The sequence below is a fragment of the Sciurus vulgaris genome (assembly GCF_902686455.1).
Source record: "Sciurus vulgaris genome assembly, chromosome: 4".
In the NCBI taxonomy this organism is placed as follows: Eukaryota; Metazoa; Chordata; class Mammalia; order Rodentia; family Sciuridae; genus Sciurus; species Sciurus vulgaris.
Window position 1 is genome coordinate 37,830,218 of NC_136464.1, and position 12,925 is coordinate 37,843,142.

The 12,925-nt window shown below is 34.4% G+C and overlaps 1 protein-coding gene across 1 annotated transcript in view; it reads right to left on the reverse strand.

Moving 5' to 3' along the window:
• The window catches only part of BTAF1 (B-TFIID TATA-box binding protein associated factor 1), a 97,373-nt gene that overhangs the window by 33,220 nt on the left and 51,228 nt on the right, over positions 1–12,925 (reverse strand). Inside the window, 18 exon segments of the mRNA XM_079138281.1 lie at positions 300–453; positions 2,258–2,448; positions 3,512–3,523; positions 3,526–3,688; positions 3,691–3,755; positions 3,758–3,785; positions 3,787–3,811; positions 3,813–3,840; positions 3,843–3,896; positions 3,899–3,935; positions 10,061–10,078; positions 10,080–10,115; positions 10,117–10,155; positions 10,157–10,267; positions 11,696–11,752; positions 11,754–11,790; positions 11,792–11,869; positions 12,736–12,878. Coding sequence (XP_078994407.1) covers positions 300–453; positions 2,258–2,448; positions 3,512–3,523; positions 3,526–3,688; positions 3,691–3,755; positions 3,758–3,785; positions 3,787–3,811; positions 3,813–3,840; positions 3,843–3,896; positions 3,899–3,935; positions 10,061–10,078; positions 10,080–10,115; positions 10,117–10,155; positions 10,157–10,267; positions 11,696–11,752; positions 11,754–11,790; positions 11,792–11,869; positions 12,736–12,878 — 1,276 coding nt within the window.

The window sequence follows — 12,925 nt, forward strand, 5'->3', positions numbered from 1 at the left end:
AGATAGTACAGGAGTTAATTTTGTTTTATGTTTAAATGCTATGACCTTAATTTAAGTGCTGGGGTACTGCACTCAAAGCAAATAAAGAAGTAAATAATAATGATCCATTTCAGAGTATCTCTTTTTAGAAATGGAACAAAAAGCAAAAAGGAAACAATACCATTAAAAAAATTAGAATGTTTTCAATAAACATCCATTTTAAAACTTACAGATATCTGGGATAAACAGGCATTTTTTATTTTACAAAGACATTTAATTGATACACGTTAAAACTGGAACTCATAAAAATATATACATACCAAAATTATTTAGATCAATTATATTCTTCAGTGGGCCAATCATAGCATCCCAGAGATGTGGCAACTTCACTGCCATTTCACCACCAAAATGCTTCACTATAGTTGTCAAGGCAAATTCAGCTCCTCTCCGTTGTACCAGGTAAGGCTTTTGGGCCTAAAATTAAATATTAGTTGAAAACATAATTTCAGGAAAAAAGTATAATGTATTTAAAATTTTATCAAGAGAATTTAAAGAATTTACAGTGCTTTCATTAACTAATGAAGCAATTATCAGACACAATTACAACAACCGTAAACATTTTCCAATAATTAAAATTACGTAGGACTAAAACTCCTAACTAGACTTTTGTATCCTAAGTAAAATATTTTTGAGGGTTGGGGATAAGGAATAAAAGGATATGTGCTATTTTTAGAAAGAGTCCTAAATGACACTGTTTTTTTTTCCCCCCTTCTTTGTTTTATTCTTTTCCCTATCCCAAGGAAATTTAGCAGTTAGAAGACAGATGAAATGACATATCCTTATTTATATTCATGTAAGGGACATAATAAGACATGTTCAAGCACAAGATTGATAACAATCATTACGGTCCATATAAGGCTGTCTCCCCCTACAAAAGAAACATACATATTTTTAATTATCTTAAGATGAAGAAAGATTGGGTTGGGGATACAGTCAGTGGTAGAGCACTTGCCTAGCATGTGCAAGGCCCTGTGTTTGATCCCCAGCACTGCAAAAAAGAAAAGAAAAATGCTATAAATTATTAGAAAAGCTATGTAACCCACAGAGGAAAAAAATACCAAAATCACAGTAAAAATTTTGTTGGAAACTAGGGAGATATAACTAGTGAAAAAAGATTTCACACTACTGATTTTGTTTTTTGTTTATATTTTTTTGTATCAAGGATTTAACCCAGGGGTGCTTACTGAGCTATATATCCCCAGTCCTTTTTTATTTTTTGACACAGAGTCTCACTAGTTCTTTAGGGCCTTGCTAAGTTGCTGAGGCTGGTCTTGAACTTGCGATTCTCCTGCCTCAGCTTCCCAAGTTGCTAGGATTACAAGTGTGTACCACTAAGCCTGGCAACATTCATAAGAGTATTTGACAAGATAGACAGGGAGTAACTTAAGAGGATGATTTTAAAAGAAATTTAAAATAGGTTTATATTTTACAAAAACATGTCTTTTAGCACCAATAGTTTACTGCTGAACCCAGATAAGTTCCTACATCTTGCAATCAAAACTATTTAGAACATTCATTTCATTGTTAATAAAGTGACTCAAATTTTCAAAACCAAACACTTATCATTGGTTATTATTTGTCTTTTAAAAAGTTATTAATAAATAAAGAACAGAAAGCCCAACAAAACAGAATGGAAAACTGGAATAAATCCTCACAAATGTAAAGCATGATATATAACAAAGGGCCCATTATAAATCAAGGAAGAAAGGTTTTGATAGTGGGATAACTGGCTATTCACATGAAGTTTAGATCCCTATTCTCATATCACACATTTAATAAATTCTAAGTTGTTGACCAAAAGTCAGGTGGGTTGTGATAATCTCACATTTGTAAACTATTGTCTGAATTTCAACAGAAATTCTGGACACCAATAGGACTGAGAAAACTTTTTACTCTTGTTTAATATCTTCTTTGCAGTCAACACTAGGGGAGTGAATTATGTATTTATGAAGAGCTTATGTAACCACCATCAAGAGGGTTTCTTGCCTAGGAAGATAAAAGTTAGGCTGGTAAAAATTATAAAAGACATGAGAAACTTTAATAATTTTGCTGTTTTTCTGGACCATGTTGCTAGAGTATTCAAAAAAGCTGATACTAGTCCTTTCCTTTATAAGTACAAAAATACAGATCTGGAACCTGACATGACAACTTAGTTCTCAATGTGTAAGCTAGATATTTGTTTGAAAATCAAAACATTCAAAGAAAAAAACCTACTTACCTCATCAAGTTCAATAAGGATATTCCCACTACTTCCTGCAGGAAGATCTGCTATTTGAGCTTTTACTGCTTTGGGGGTAGGACCTCGCCTACTTGTGATAGCAAAAGCAGCTTTCTGATGCCTATAGAGTGTAATTATACCTCTATGCTTCGTTACAGTATGGTGCATTCCATCTTTTTCTGAGCTGGGTCCTGATAAGGAAAAAAGTTAGCCTTTTAATCATAATACAGGTAACCAAAAGTTTTCTGCTCCAAAGGAGACACAACTCTTTATTTAAGGCCTCAATTCTTTATAAGTTAATGACATGTTTTTTTGTTTTTTTTTTAAGACAATGAATGGCAACAAAATAATCTACCTGCATGGGTTTTATAACACAAAGTTGTAGAATCATAAGAACAAAGAGAAATATCACAGGCAAGAATGGCTGTGCTGAGGCACAACAAGAAACACTAAAAATAAACTCAAGAAAGTTTTCTCTAAAAGATGTTCAGGGTCCCCATAAATTTAGGAAAACTTGATCACTGCAGACTATTCCTACCTCATACATCAATAAAGGAGAGGGAAGAGATGATAACCCTCCCTTGTATTTTTATGTTATTATTCAAAATGTTCATTCTTCTTCCAGTTCATTCCTTCTGCAAGATTTATATAGCACCAAAGTTGCAAATCTATTACATTTTCAATAATTTGTTTGTTTGTTCCTAAAATCTTATTACAAAAATATCAGTCATGTAGGACTGAGTCATGTGAAGAAACAACTGATCTTTGATATCAGCCTACTGAAAGTAGATTTTCCACATGATTCTCCAAAAGAAAACAGAAAAAACTGATTAAGTATTATTTACTAAACAGAGTCCAATCTCATGAAAGACTAAATTTAGAAAACAAAATACAGAAGGAAGACACATTCATTAACATTGATACTATTGTTTCAAGTCTACTAAGTCAAACAATGATGGCTTTTCAAGATGAAGGTAAGGGTGAATACCTGTCTCAATAGATTTCAGTCACCTTAAGTCAGATTATCAGGTCTTTTACGACTGGCTTATTGTTTTTAAGAGGGTTGTGATGGACCAGCAAATTGCAGTAACAAAGAATTTTGTTGTAACCAAGCTTTTTTCTCTCAGAATGGAAAATGGGGGAAATGGCTCTAACATGATGTGGGTTTGTGCTTAGATTATAGGTATAAATAAATGAAAACAAATTTAAATAGTTAATTCCTTCTCTATGCCATATGAAGGTTTAGATATATACCTTTAGAATTTCCTGGCCACTTTGTGTTGGTACTGGACATGTTACACAAGGAGTTAGATATGGGTCCACACAAAGTGAGCTACAGAGGTTTTTAATGATCTTTGAATTGGGACAGGGTGTCCTTGTTGTACACTGCTGAAGAAGTTTAGCTATGCACTGAGCTGCATAGTTTTGGCACTAGTGTATGTCTCTTCTTTTTTAATTGTCTCCATTAGTGGTTTTATGATAGGATTTAATTTCTCCGAAGCTGCTGCAAGCTCACAACTGCACATGCAAGCAAAAGTATGCACTCTCACTGCACACTTGCCACTCTTGATTTGTCTCTGTAACGTCATTTGGACCTGCTGTCGTTTACTATCTAATTGCTGTAATACTTGAGAATTTAATCGAAAGTTGATGTGACTTCAGTAAAAACAGTAGTGACCTAATAAAAAAAAAAAGAAATAAAAACTCATTAATTACATCAACCCAATAAACTATAAACTCCTAAACAGCAGACAGCAAGTTTTCTGTTTCATAAGAGTTCCATATTATCTAATATTGTTTTAGTAAACTAGTAAATACCTAAAACCTCCCAACTCAAGTTTACCATAGTCTAACTTAACATTAGAATTATATTCCTGAAGAAAGACACATTCTTTCAAGATGAATAAACTTACTTATCCTTTAAATATATTTAATTTGTTTGAGGGGGAAATCACAACACCAACAGTGTACTTTGATGAAATGAGAAAGTGATATGCAAATATAAACTGTTAATATCAAAATTTACAAATTTGGGGGGAAAAATATTCTCTCCAACTCAAAAATGTTTATGGTAGCTATTTACAAAGTGGTTAAGTAATGCTAACTGAATTATTTTTGTTCGTTTTCTGACTTCCCTCCTGGTAGAAATGCTCAGGCAATAGAAGTGGGGCGGGGCAGGTGCAGCAGCCATTATTTTTTTTTAATTACCAGACATATCTAAGGCTAGAAGACTGCTGTTCTAGACAACTTTACAAACCTCATTAAAGACTGTCCAGTCCATTTTTAGATAACTTTACTGAATAGAGTTCACGTAACATAAAGTAACCCATCTGAAATTTACATTCATGATTTTTAGTATACTGTTAGTGAATCAAAATTTTAGAACATTTTAATAAATCCATAAAGAATACACATACTCACTAGCAAAACACTCCTCATTTTTCCCCAGCCCCTGTGGAGCCTTCTTATCTGCTTTGTCCTTGACCAAAATTGCCTATTTTGTAATTTCATATAACAGAATCATAAGCTATGTAGTCATTTGTGACTTGTTTTAATCATTTAGTATAATGCCTTTAAGGTTCATATATGTTGTAGCATTGTATCAATACTTCCTTTTTTTGATCAATAACATTTCATGTGATATAAATTTCACTATATCCTATATTCATGTCACTCAGTGGATTACTGATGGAGTTTTTTCACTACTTTTTGGCTATTATGAATGATGTGGCTCTTAACATTCATGTACATAAAGACTAGGTGATGGTTCATATAACAAAAAGTCTTGACAGTAGCACAATTTTAAAAGACTTCCACAGGTAAATCCTTATTGATCAGGAAAGCCTGTAACATTGGAAAATTTTAAATCTAACTTCTTTTTAATGGAGAGCCCCCCTTTTCTCCCCTCAACCTCCTGAGTGGCTGGAATCACAAGTGTGTATCACCATGACCCAGAAAGCCTAATTTTTTTGGTGCTGGGGGATTGAACCCAAGACCTTGTGCATGCAAGGCGGCAAGCACTCTAGCAACTGAGCTATATCCCCAGCCCCAAGCCTAATTTTTAATACTTAAAAATTACCAAGTGTCATTGTGGACAATACCAATAATGCTATTTTTTATTATAAAATACAAAATAAGTACACAAATAAGATCTTTATCACTATAAAAGGCCAAAGACTAGCAAACTATATCCAGTTTAACTGTCAATTTGCTCACCACAAAGAACAAGAAAAATCACATACCATTTCTAGCTTATACTTTCCACTTCATTTTGAGTTCTGCACAAGAATTATTTGAAATAGGATACACTGCTAAAAGTTTGCAAACACTGTCCAAAATACACTATGCTTACTTTTGTCAACTTCCAATGACTGTAGGCAATCAAGGAAAAGATAATCACCCCAATTAATTCAATCATTTAACCAATATTTATTAACTGATACTAAAAGATGAGTAAGACATGATGTCTTAATATACCCTAAAAATGCAGAAATGGGAAATATAAATAAAGATTAAGACAATATAACAAATCACTGAGGTAAGGGCAAATTGCTGTGGGAGTACAAGGGTCACTTAAAACTTCCGAGCAGAAGTTTGGGACTGTAGCTCAGAGGCAGAGTACTTGCCTAGCATGTGTGAGGTACTGGGTTCAATCCTTAGCATCATATAAAAATAAACAAAATAAAGGCAGTCTGTCCATCTACAACTATAAGCAAAATGAAAACAAACACCTTCTTAGCAGAATAGATTAGTGAAGACTTGCCAGAGGCAGTTAACACTTTTCCTTGTCTTTCCTTTTTTAAAAACTAATTAATTGTTAATTAATTAAATTATTTTTAGGTGGGATGTTTCTCTGTTTCCCAAGCTTGCCTGAACTCCAGGGCTCAAGAATTCCTCCCATCTCAGCACCCCCTGCCTTTGTAGCTGGGATTACAAATGCATACCACCATTCCTGGCTTTTTGGATTGGTTTATGAATGGCTAAGTCTGGGGTTAGAGGTACAGATGAAGTGAGGTAACAAGTAGAAGGAAGGGTGCCCTCTAAGGAACTGAAAACAGTTTATCACAGCTTGAGTATAAGATGGAAATGGAGAACTATCAAGAAAAGAACTCTGGGTGAGTGTAGAGGGCTGAAGGCAGAAAATTTCTGTCAATGGAACAGGAGCACAGGCATGGAAGTAAGACTGAGGCACAGAAAAGACACTGTGTGGTATAGGTATGCAAGAAGAAAGCTAACCAGGCTTGGCAGAAGTCTGAGAAAGTAATGAGGAGAAAAGAGATGGGAAATCTAGAGAAGGCAATTAAAGTAAGAAAAACCTAAAAAGCAAGGAAAAGCAAATTATTTTAAGCAAGGGAGGGATGTAGTCAGAGTAGCATAAAAGAATTAATACTAGTCTAGCAATCATGAAGGATGAAATGGACCAGAGATTGCCTGAGCCTTAAACAAGAATCAGAACCTAGACCTAAAGTATCAAGGACTTTGGACTATGAAAATGGAAACACAGAAATGATAAACATGAAACTTTCTAACAGAAAAAATCCTACTTTGGTTAAATCTGAAGTGGCAGTGAGATAACTCAAATAAAAATGGCTTAATAGAAGAACATAAGGTTGAGAGTCAATATATAGTACATGATTGAGAGTATATAACATAGCACATGATAAGACTAAATCAAGAGAATGGAGAAAGACAAATACCTATATCTCAGGTAAATGCCCTTATCTGGCAGTTAAGAGGAAAAAGGGATTCAGTATAGTTTAAAAGGGCTCTTACTACAGGTACCTTTTAAAATTACCCCCCTCTCAATATGTTTCTTCCAGATATTTATGCTTACTCCATCCTAAGTCAAAACCACTGGACTAACGAAACTGAAGAAACAGAATAGTAGTTTCACTGGGAAATACGGGTCCTTCTTGAAGAAGATGGATATTCGAAACTTTTAAAAGTTTCCCGAAATAGTAGGGAGGGAATCTAATTATAAAGAAACTCTTAAGGGATTTTAACTCTAGGCATGAAAACAACTTTACCAAAGAACAACTTGGGTACAAAATAACAAGTTTAGCTTTCTCTCATTAGTGAGCACAAAAAAATTTCAACTACATTATTTTTCAGCCAGAAAGGGAAATAAGAAATGAACATTATTTCACCAGGCCAAACACAAACAAGTAACTCAATTTCTCATTCTGTAACCCAGGAATAATTCATTTATACTAACTAAACTCACAGACTGAACTAAGTAAAAGCTGCAGTATTCAGGCACTGGTGTTAAGGAAAGACAGTTTGGACAAGCAGATTCAGATACAGACCCACACACATTCTTCAGCTGATTTTCTTACAAAGATGCCAAAGCAATCCAACAGGGAAAATCTCTTCAATAATGATGCTGGAAAAACTAGACATATGAAGAAAAACAACCTCAACTTCAAACTATACCCAAACATTAGTTCAAGATGGATCATGAGGGTTATAACTCAGTGGTACAAAGTGTTTGGCTAGTATGCATGAAGCCACAGTTTGATCCGCAGCACTGCAAAAAAATGATGGAAGAGCCAGGGTGGTGGTGCACACCTATAATTCCAGTGGCTGGGGAGGCTGAGGCAGGAGGATTCCAAGTTCAAAGCCAGCCTCAGCAACTTAGTGAGGCCCTAAGCAACTCAGGAAGAACTTGTCTCTAAATAAAATATAAAAAAGGGCTGGGAATGTGACTAAGCACCCCTGGGTTCAATTCCTTGAACCAGTAACAACAACAACAACAACAGAAGACAAATCTAAACAAAAAGCTAACACTATGAAACTTAAGAAGAAAATGTATGCAAATTCCTTCACTACTTGGAGACAGGAAAAGGTTCCTTAAATCACAAGATACAATCAATAAAACAATTGATAAATTAGATTTTACCACAAATTTAAACATCTGCTCTTCTAAAGATACCAGTTAGAATACTGAAAGGCAAGCCAAACTACCAGAAAATATTCAGACAGCATCTCTTTGACAAGGAATTGGTATCCAGGATATGTAAAGAACTCATATGGCTCAATAAGAACCTAACTACAAGTAGACAAAAAACCTGAATACATTTCAGAAAGGAAGATATAGAAATGGCCAATAAAATAAAATCTGTCATCAAGAAAATGAAAATTAAAACCACAATGAACACCATCATGCAACCACAGAATGGCTAAAGTTAAAGGGGACTGATTATACCAAATGTTGCTGATGATGGGAAACAACAAAAACTCACACAATGCTAGTTAGGAGGTAAATGATAGAACCACTTTGGGGAAAAGTCTGTAGTGTTTAAAATTTAATTTTAGTTTTTTGCAGGACTGGGGATTACCTTGCAAATGCCAGGTAAGAGCTCGATCACTGAGCTATACCCCTATCCTCTATGTAGTTTTCTAAAATAAAATCCAAAAGACAACTATCTTAGATTCAGCAGTTCCACTTCTATTACTTATCAAAGAAAAATGAAAATATATGTGTACCAAAAAAATGTGTATACAAATGATTTATAGAAGCTCTGCTCACAATAGCTCCAAACTGGCAATAGCCCATGTTTATTAACAGGAGAATGGCTTAAACTAGTTTTGGAATATTCACACAATGTCATAAAGTGCAATAACAAAATGAATTATTATTAATACACGTTAACATGGATGAGTTTTTAAACATGCTGAAGCCATGCTATAATCCCAGCTACTCAGAAGGTTTGAGGTAGAAGTTCAAGGTCAGCCTCTTAATGAGACCCTGTCTCAAAAAAATAAAAATATGTTGGGGTTATAGTTTAGTGGTAGAGCCCTTTTGGGTTCAATCCTTAGTACCACAAAACAAAACAACAACAAAATCTTAGAGCACAGTGTATAATTACATTTATAATGATATTCTAAAGATGCAAATTAATTTACCTTGGGGCAAAGAACGTTTACTTGAGAGAAGGGAGAAGGGACTGACGACGAAGTGGTGACAATAATTTCTATCTTGACAGGGTTTGGGGTTTTACATGTGTATGTATCCTGTGAAAATTCATCTAATGGTTCACCTAAGATTTGTGTACTTTAATATGTAAATTTTACCTCAAAACAGAACAAACCCATAAATAAATACTAAATTTTAGTTAATTATATATTAGATGTTAAAGTATACAAATATCTGAAATTTACTTAGAAATGCATTTAAAAATAAGAAGGGATTGATGGTTTGGAAGAAGGGTAGATATTTGAATATATATATGACAAAGCATATATTCAAAATGTCATCTGCACAATCTAATTGCTGAATATATAAGGTTAACATATAATTTTTCACTTTTTTCAATGTGTTTGAATTTTCATTTCTATTTTTATAGTGGGGGAGCAGGAAGAGAAACACTGAGGAATTTATTCAACGGTTTTCCTATATATGCCCATCTCAATCATGGACTAAGACACAACAAATGTAACAACTTTTTCTAATAAAGATACACTGGTTTGTTGTTAGAATTGTATCTGAGTTTAAAGGGCTGAAGATGTATCTCAGTGGCAAAGTACTTGCTATGCATGAGGCCCTATACTGTTACTACCCAGTACTTTAAAAAAAAAAAAAAAAAAAAGGAAAAAAAGTAGAGTTAAAAAAGAAAATTCTTTCTCCATTCTCTTCTTCAAGAAAAGTCAATACATGAAATAAACTTTCTAAAGGGTTGGGATTAGAGGTTACCAGGCAATAGATTCTACAAAATAGTGTACTTTTCTGACAAACATGCTATGACAAATTTCTAATCTTTATTTTCATGCTCTAAAATAAGAAAGTTACTTACGCTTACTCACCAGGTCATTAGCTTGATCTAATTGTTAAAACATTGTTGTTTACTCTATTACCAACTTTCAATATGTGCATCAGCTAATGATGATATAAGCTGTTTACCATTCATTCTGCATTCGTGTGAATGGAACAGCAATTTCATCATAATATAAATGTTCTGAAAGGATATCAAGTAAACGTGGCTGCACAGCTAGGGTAACAGCTTTACATTCCTAAAATATAATAGACAACAAATATTCAGGGCAAATATATAAACACAATTTTATTGATACATAAATGTTCACTTGCAGACTACCAAATTCTAAATTTCTACTGATTTGAATCTGTGTTGTTTCTCCCAGAGAAACAATATTACACAGAGAAAGATATTATATCCAAACTGCTCTAAAATTTTATATGAATGACTATAGAAACATGCATTGGAAATATTATAATTCCATTACAATTTATTTTTCTTCATTACTTACTGTACTGAATTATTTGATGTTTACATATATAAATATAGCACAGAGATTAAAAGTATATTAACTTTAAAAATTTTTAAAAATCAGTCAAAAAAGAACATTGGCATGCACTAAAATGTTATTTAAACTCATTATTAGACTTCTTAACAGTTTAGACCATAGCTTTACATGCCATACTGTAAAAAATGGATATATAATTTAAAAGCTACTTACCTGCCCCCAAATTTAACTAACCCTTCCCACTCTCATCTGGTTGTTGCCTGCCCCAACCAGAGGGGGAATGGCCCTCAGGGGGAGCCATGAGGGGTTCTGTGGATCTGGGTGATCAGCCTGGGCTTCACAGAGTAAATCCAGAGAAGCTCTGTGAGGGTCCAGAAACCGAACTGTCAACACTTGCTGCTGAGTCTGAGAGGCACAAAAACACAGCATCACTGACTCTCCAGCACACCGAGTCCTGCCTAAAAACAGATGAGCCTTGCTTCTTTCCAGAGGCAAAGCAGGGGTCTCAGTTGCAATAGAGCATGGCTCAGTTACTTTTAGACACAGTTTTGACACACTGCTAAGAGGCAGTAACAAGCAACTCTCACAGCAAGTGCAGACAGTTAAATTTCCAGAACAAGTCTTACATAAAATCATACATCTTATTAGAAGTTAAAGGTTAAAGGGGCTAGAAGAGAATAATTTATTTGGATATATGCAGATTTGGGTTTAAATGCAGAGATTTTCTTTCTCCTCCATAAAATTCTGCCCTTGCTACTACCCATTTAAAATAGAGCTCTAAAAACACAAAGAAACTTTCTGTAGTTTTCAGTACTAAGAGATATATATAGAAATGACGGACCCAATTGCATACATATAACCCAGTTTCTAGACTATTGTATTATCCATGTTTTTAATAGGGACTTTTCTTAATAGACTGCAGGGTCAAAAACAAGTATTAAATATGGGCATACTCAGATATGGGTAGTCTCAGGTATGGTAGAAATGCTAAGAAAACTACTGTTAAAGGTAAATGAAGTGAAATAATATTCAATATAGTTTGGAAACTTTTTCTATAACTGTTGGATCTTAGTAGAGAAAAATTTCACTTTTATATTGTAAAATATAAATTATCCTAACAGCTAATGGAAATTAGTTTACATAATCTGTCTTATTACTTTCAGGGCAAAATCTTACCTTTTGTAAAGCAGCCCATTCACAGATTACCAAAGCAAACCTAATCTCTTGTAAGGCAAGATTTGGAGTTGAGATGGAAGAGTAGTAACTGGCCAGGGATCAGCTGGTTTTAATTCTTGAGTTACCATATTTACACCTGGATCACAAATACAGCAACAAAGTGCTCCTAACAATCTAAAAGGGAGAAAAAATAACTTACTATAGAAAATTACCCGAACTAAAAATTTTCCCCTGCTGAAGCCATAAGATCTGCCAGTGATTCACTCCTATCTTATCATTAAAAAATAGGCATTTATTTTTAAAACAAAAAAATTAAAAATATTTACTTGCTTTAAATTTGTCATAGGGCTGTAACAAGTGTGATAAGGGAGGATTAATAGACACATGAGGAGGGAATCTTGTTAAATGACTTCTGAGGCTGTCCTGGGGTAACAGTTTGGTGGAGTCCCGTTATGGGGGAATTGAGAACACAAACTAGCCCAGGTGGGTTCTTTACTTTACCCTGCTGAAAAAAAATTGTTAGGATGCATGAAAGCAAGGCACAAGCAAAGACTTATTAAAGGGTAACAAAGCAAAGATATACACACCCATAAGGGCAGGTTGCAGACTCAACTCACCTCTCAAAGCAAGAAGAGTGACACACCCAGGGTAGAGCTCTCTGACTATATACAGAATTTTCCTGGGAAGAAAAGTACAGGTTCCCAGGAACAGCTTTTGTGAAAGTAAGAGCCCATGTCAATCACTTGATATTTGGGGTTTAGAATGTTTCTTTTGGTTAAGCGAGTCTACCATAACTCAGGTTATGGCACACTGTATAGGTCTTTGAATATGGTGACATTTAAATTGAATGTGTTTTTGTTCTAGTTGATCTGTATGTTGTAGGTTTTTGTTCATCTACCTAAAGAGACAAATGTGGCTGGTAGTACTCATAGATCTAGATCTCCATCTAGTTAGGGACTCTTTTTTCTCTTCTTGAGAGCTGATTTATCTCAAGGCCAGACCTATAAATTTATGATTACTCAACACTAGTGTATACTCACTTAGCTGCCATCATTCTGGCCCGCATAACCACAAAATCCCTGGTGGCTGGGTCTTCCATGATGGTGTCTGCACCTGCAATATACTCCTGAAGTACTTCTTTACTTTGACTTTGGCCTTGGCGTACCTTACACCGTGTTTTTTCCTAGAGAAAAGAAAGAAGAAATAAAACAAAAAACAATGAAGGTGAAA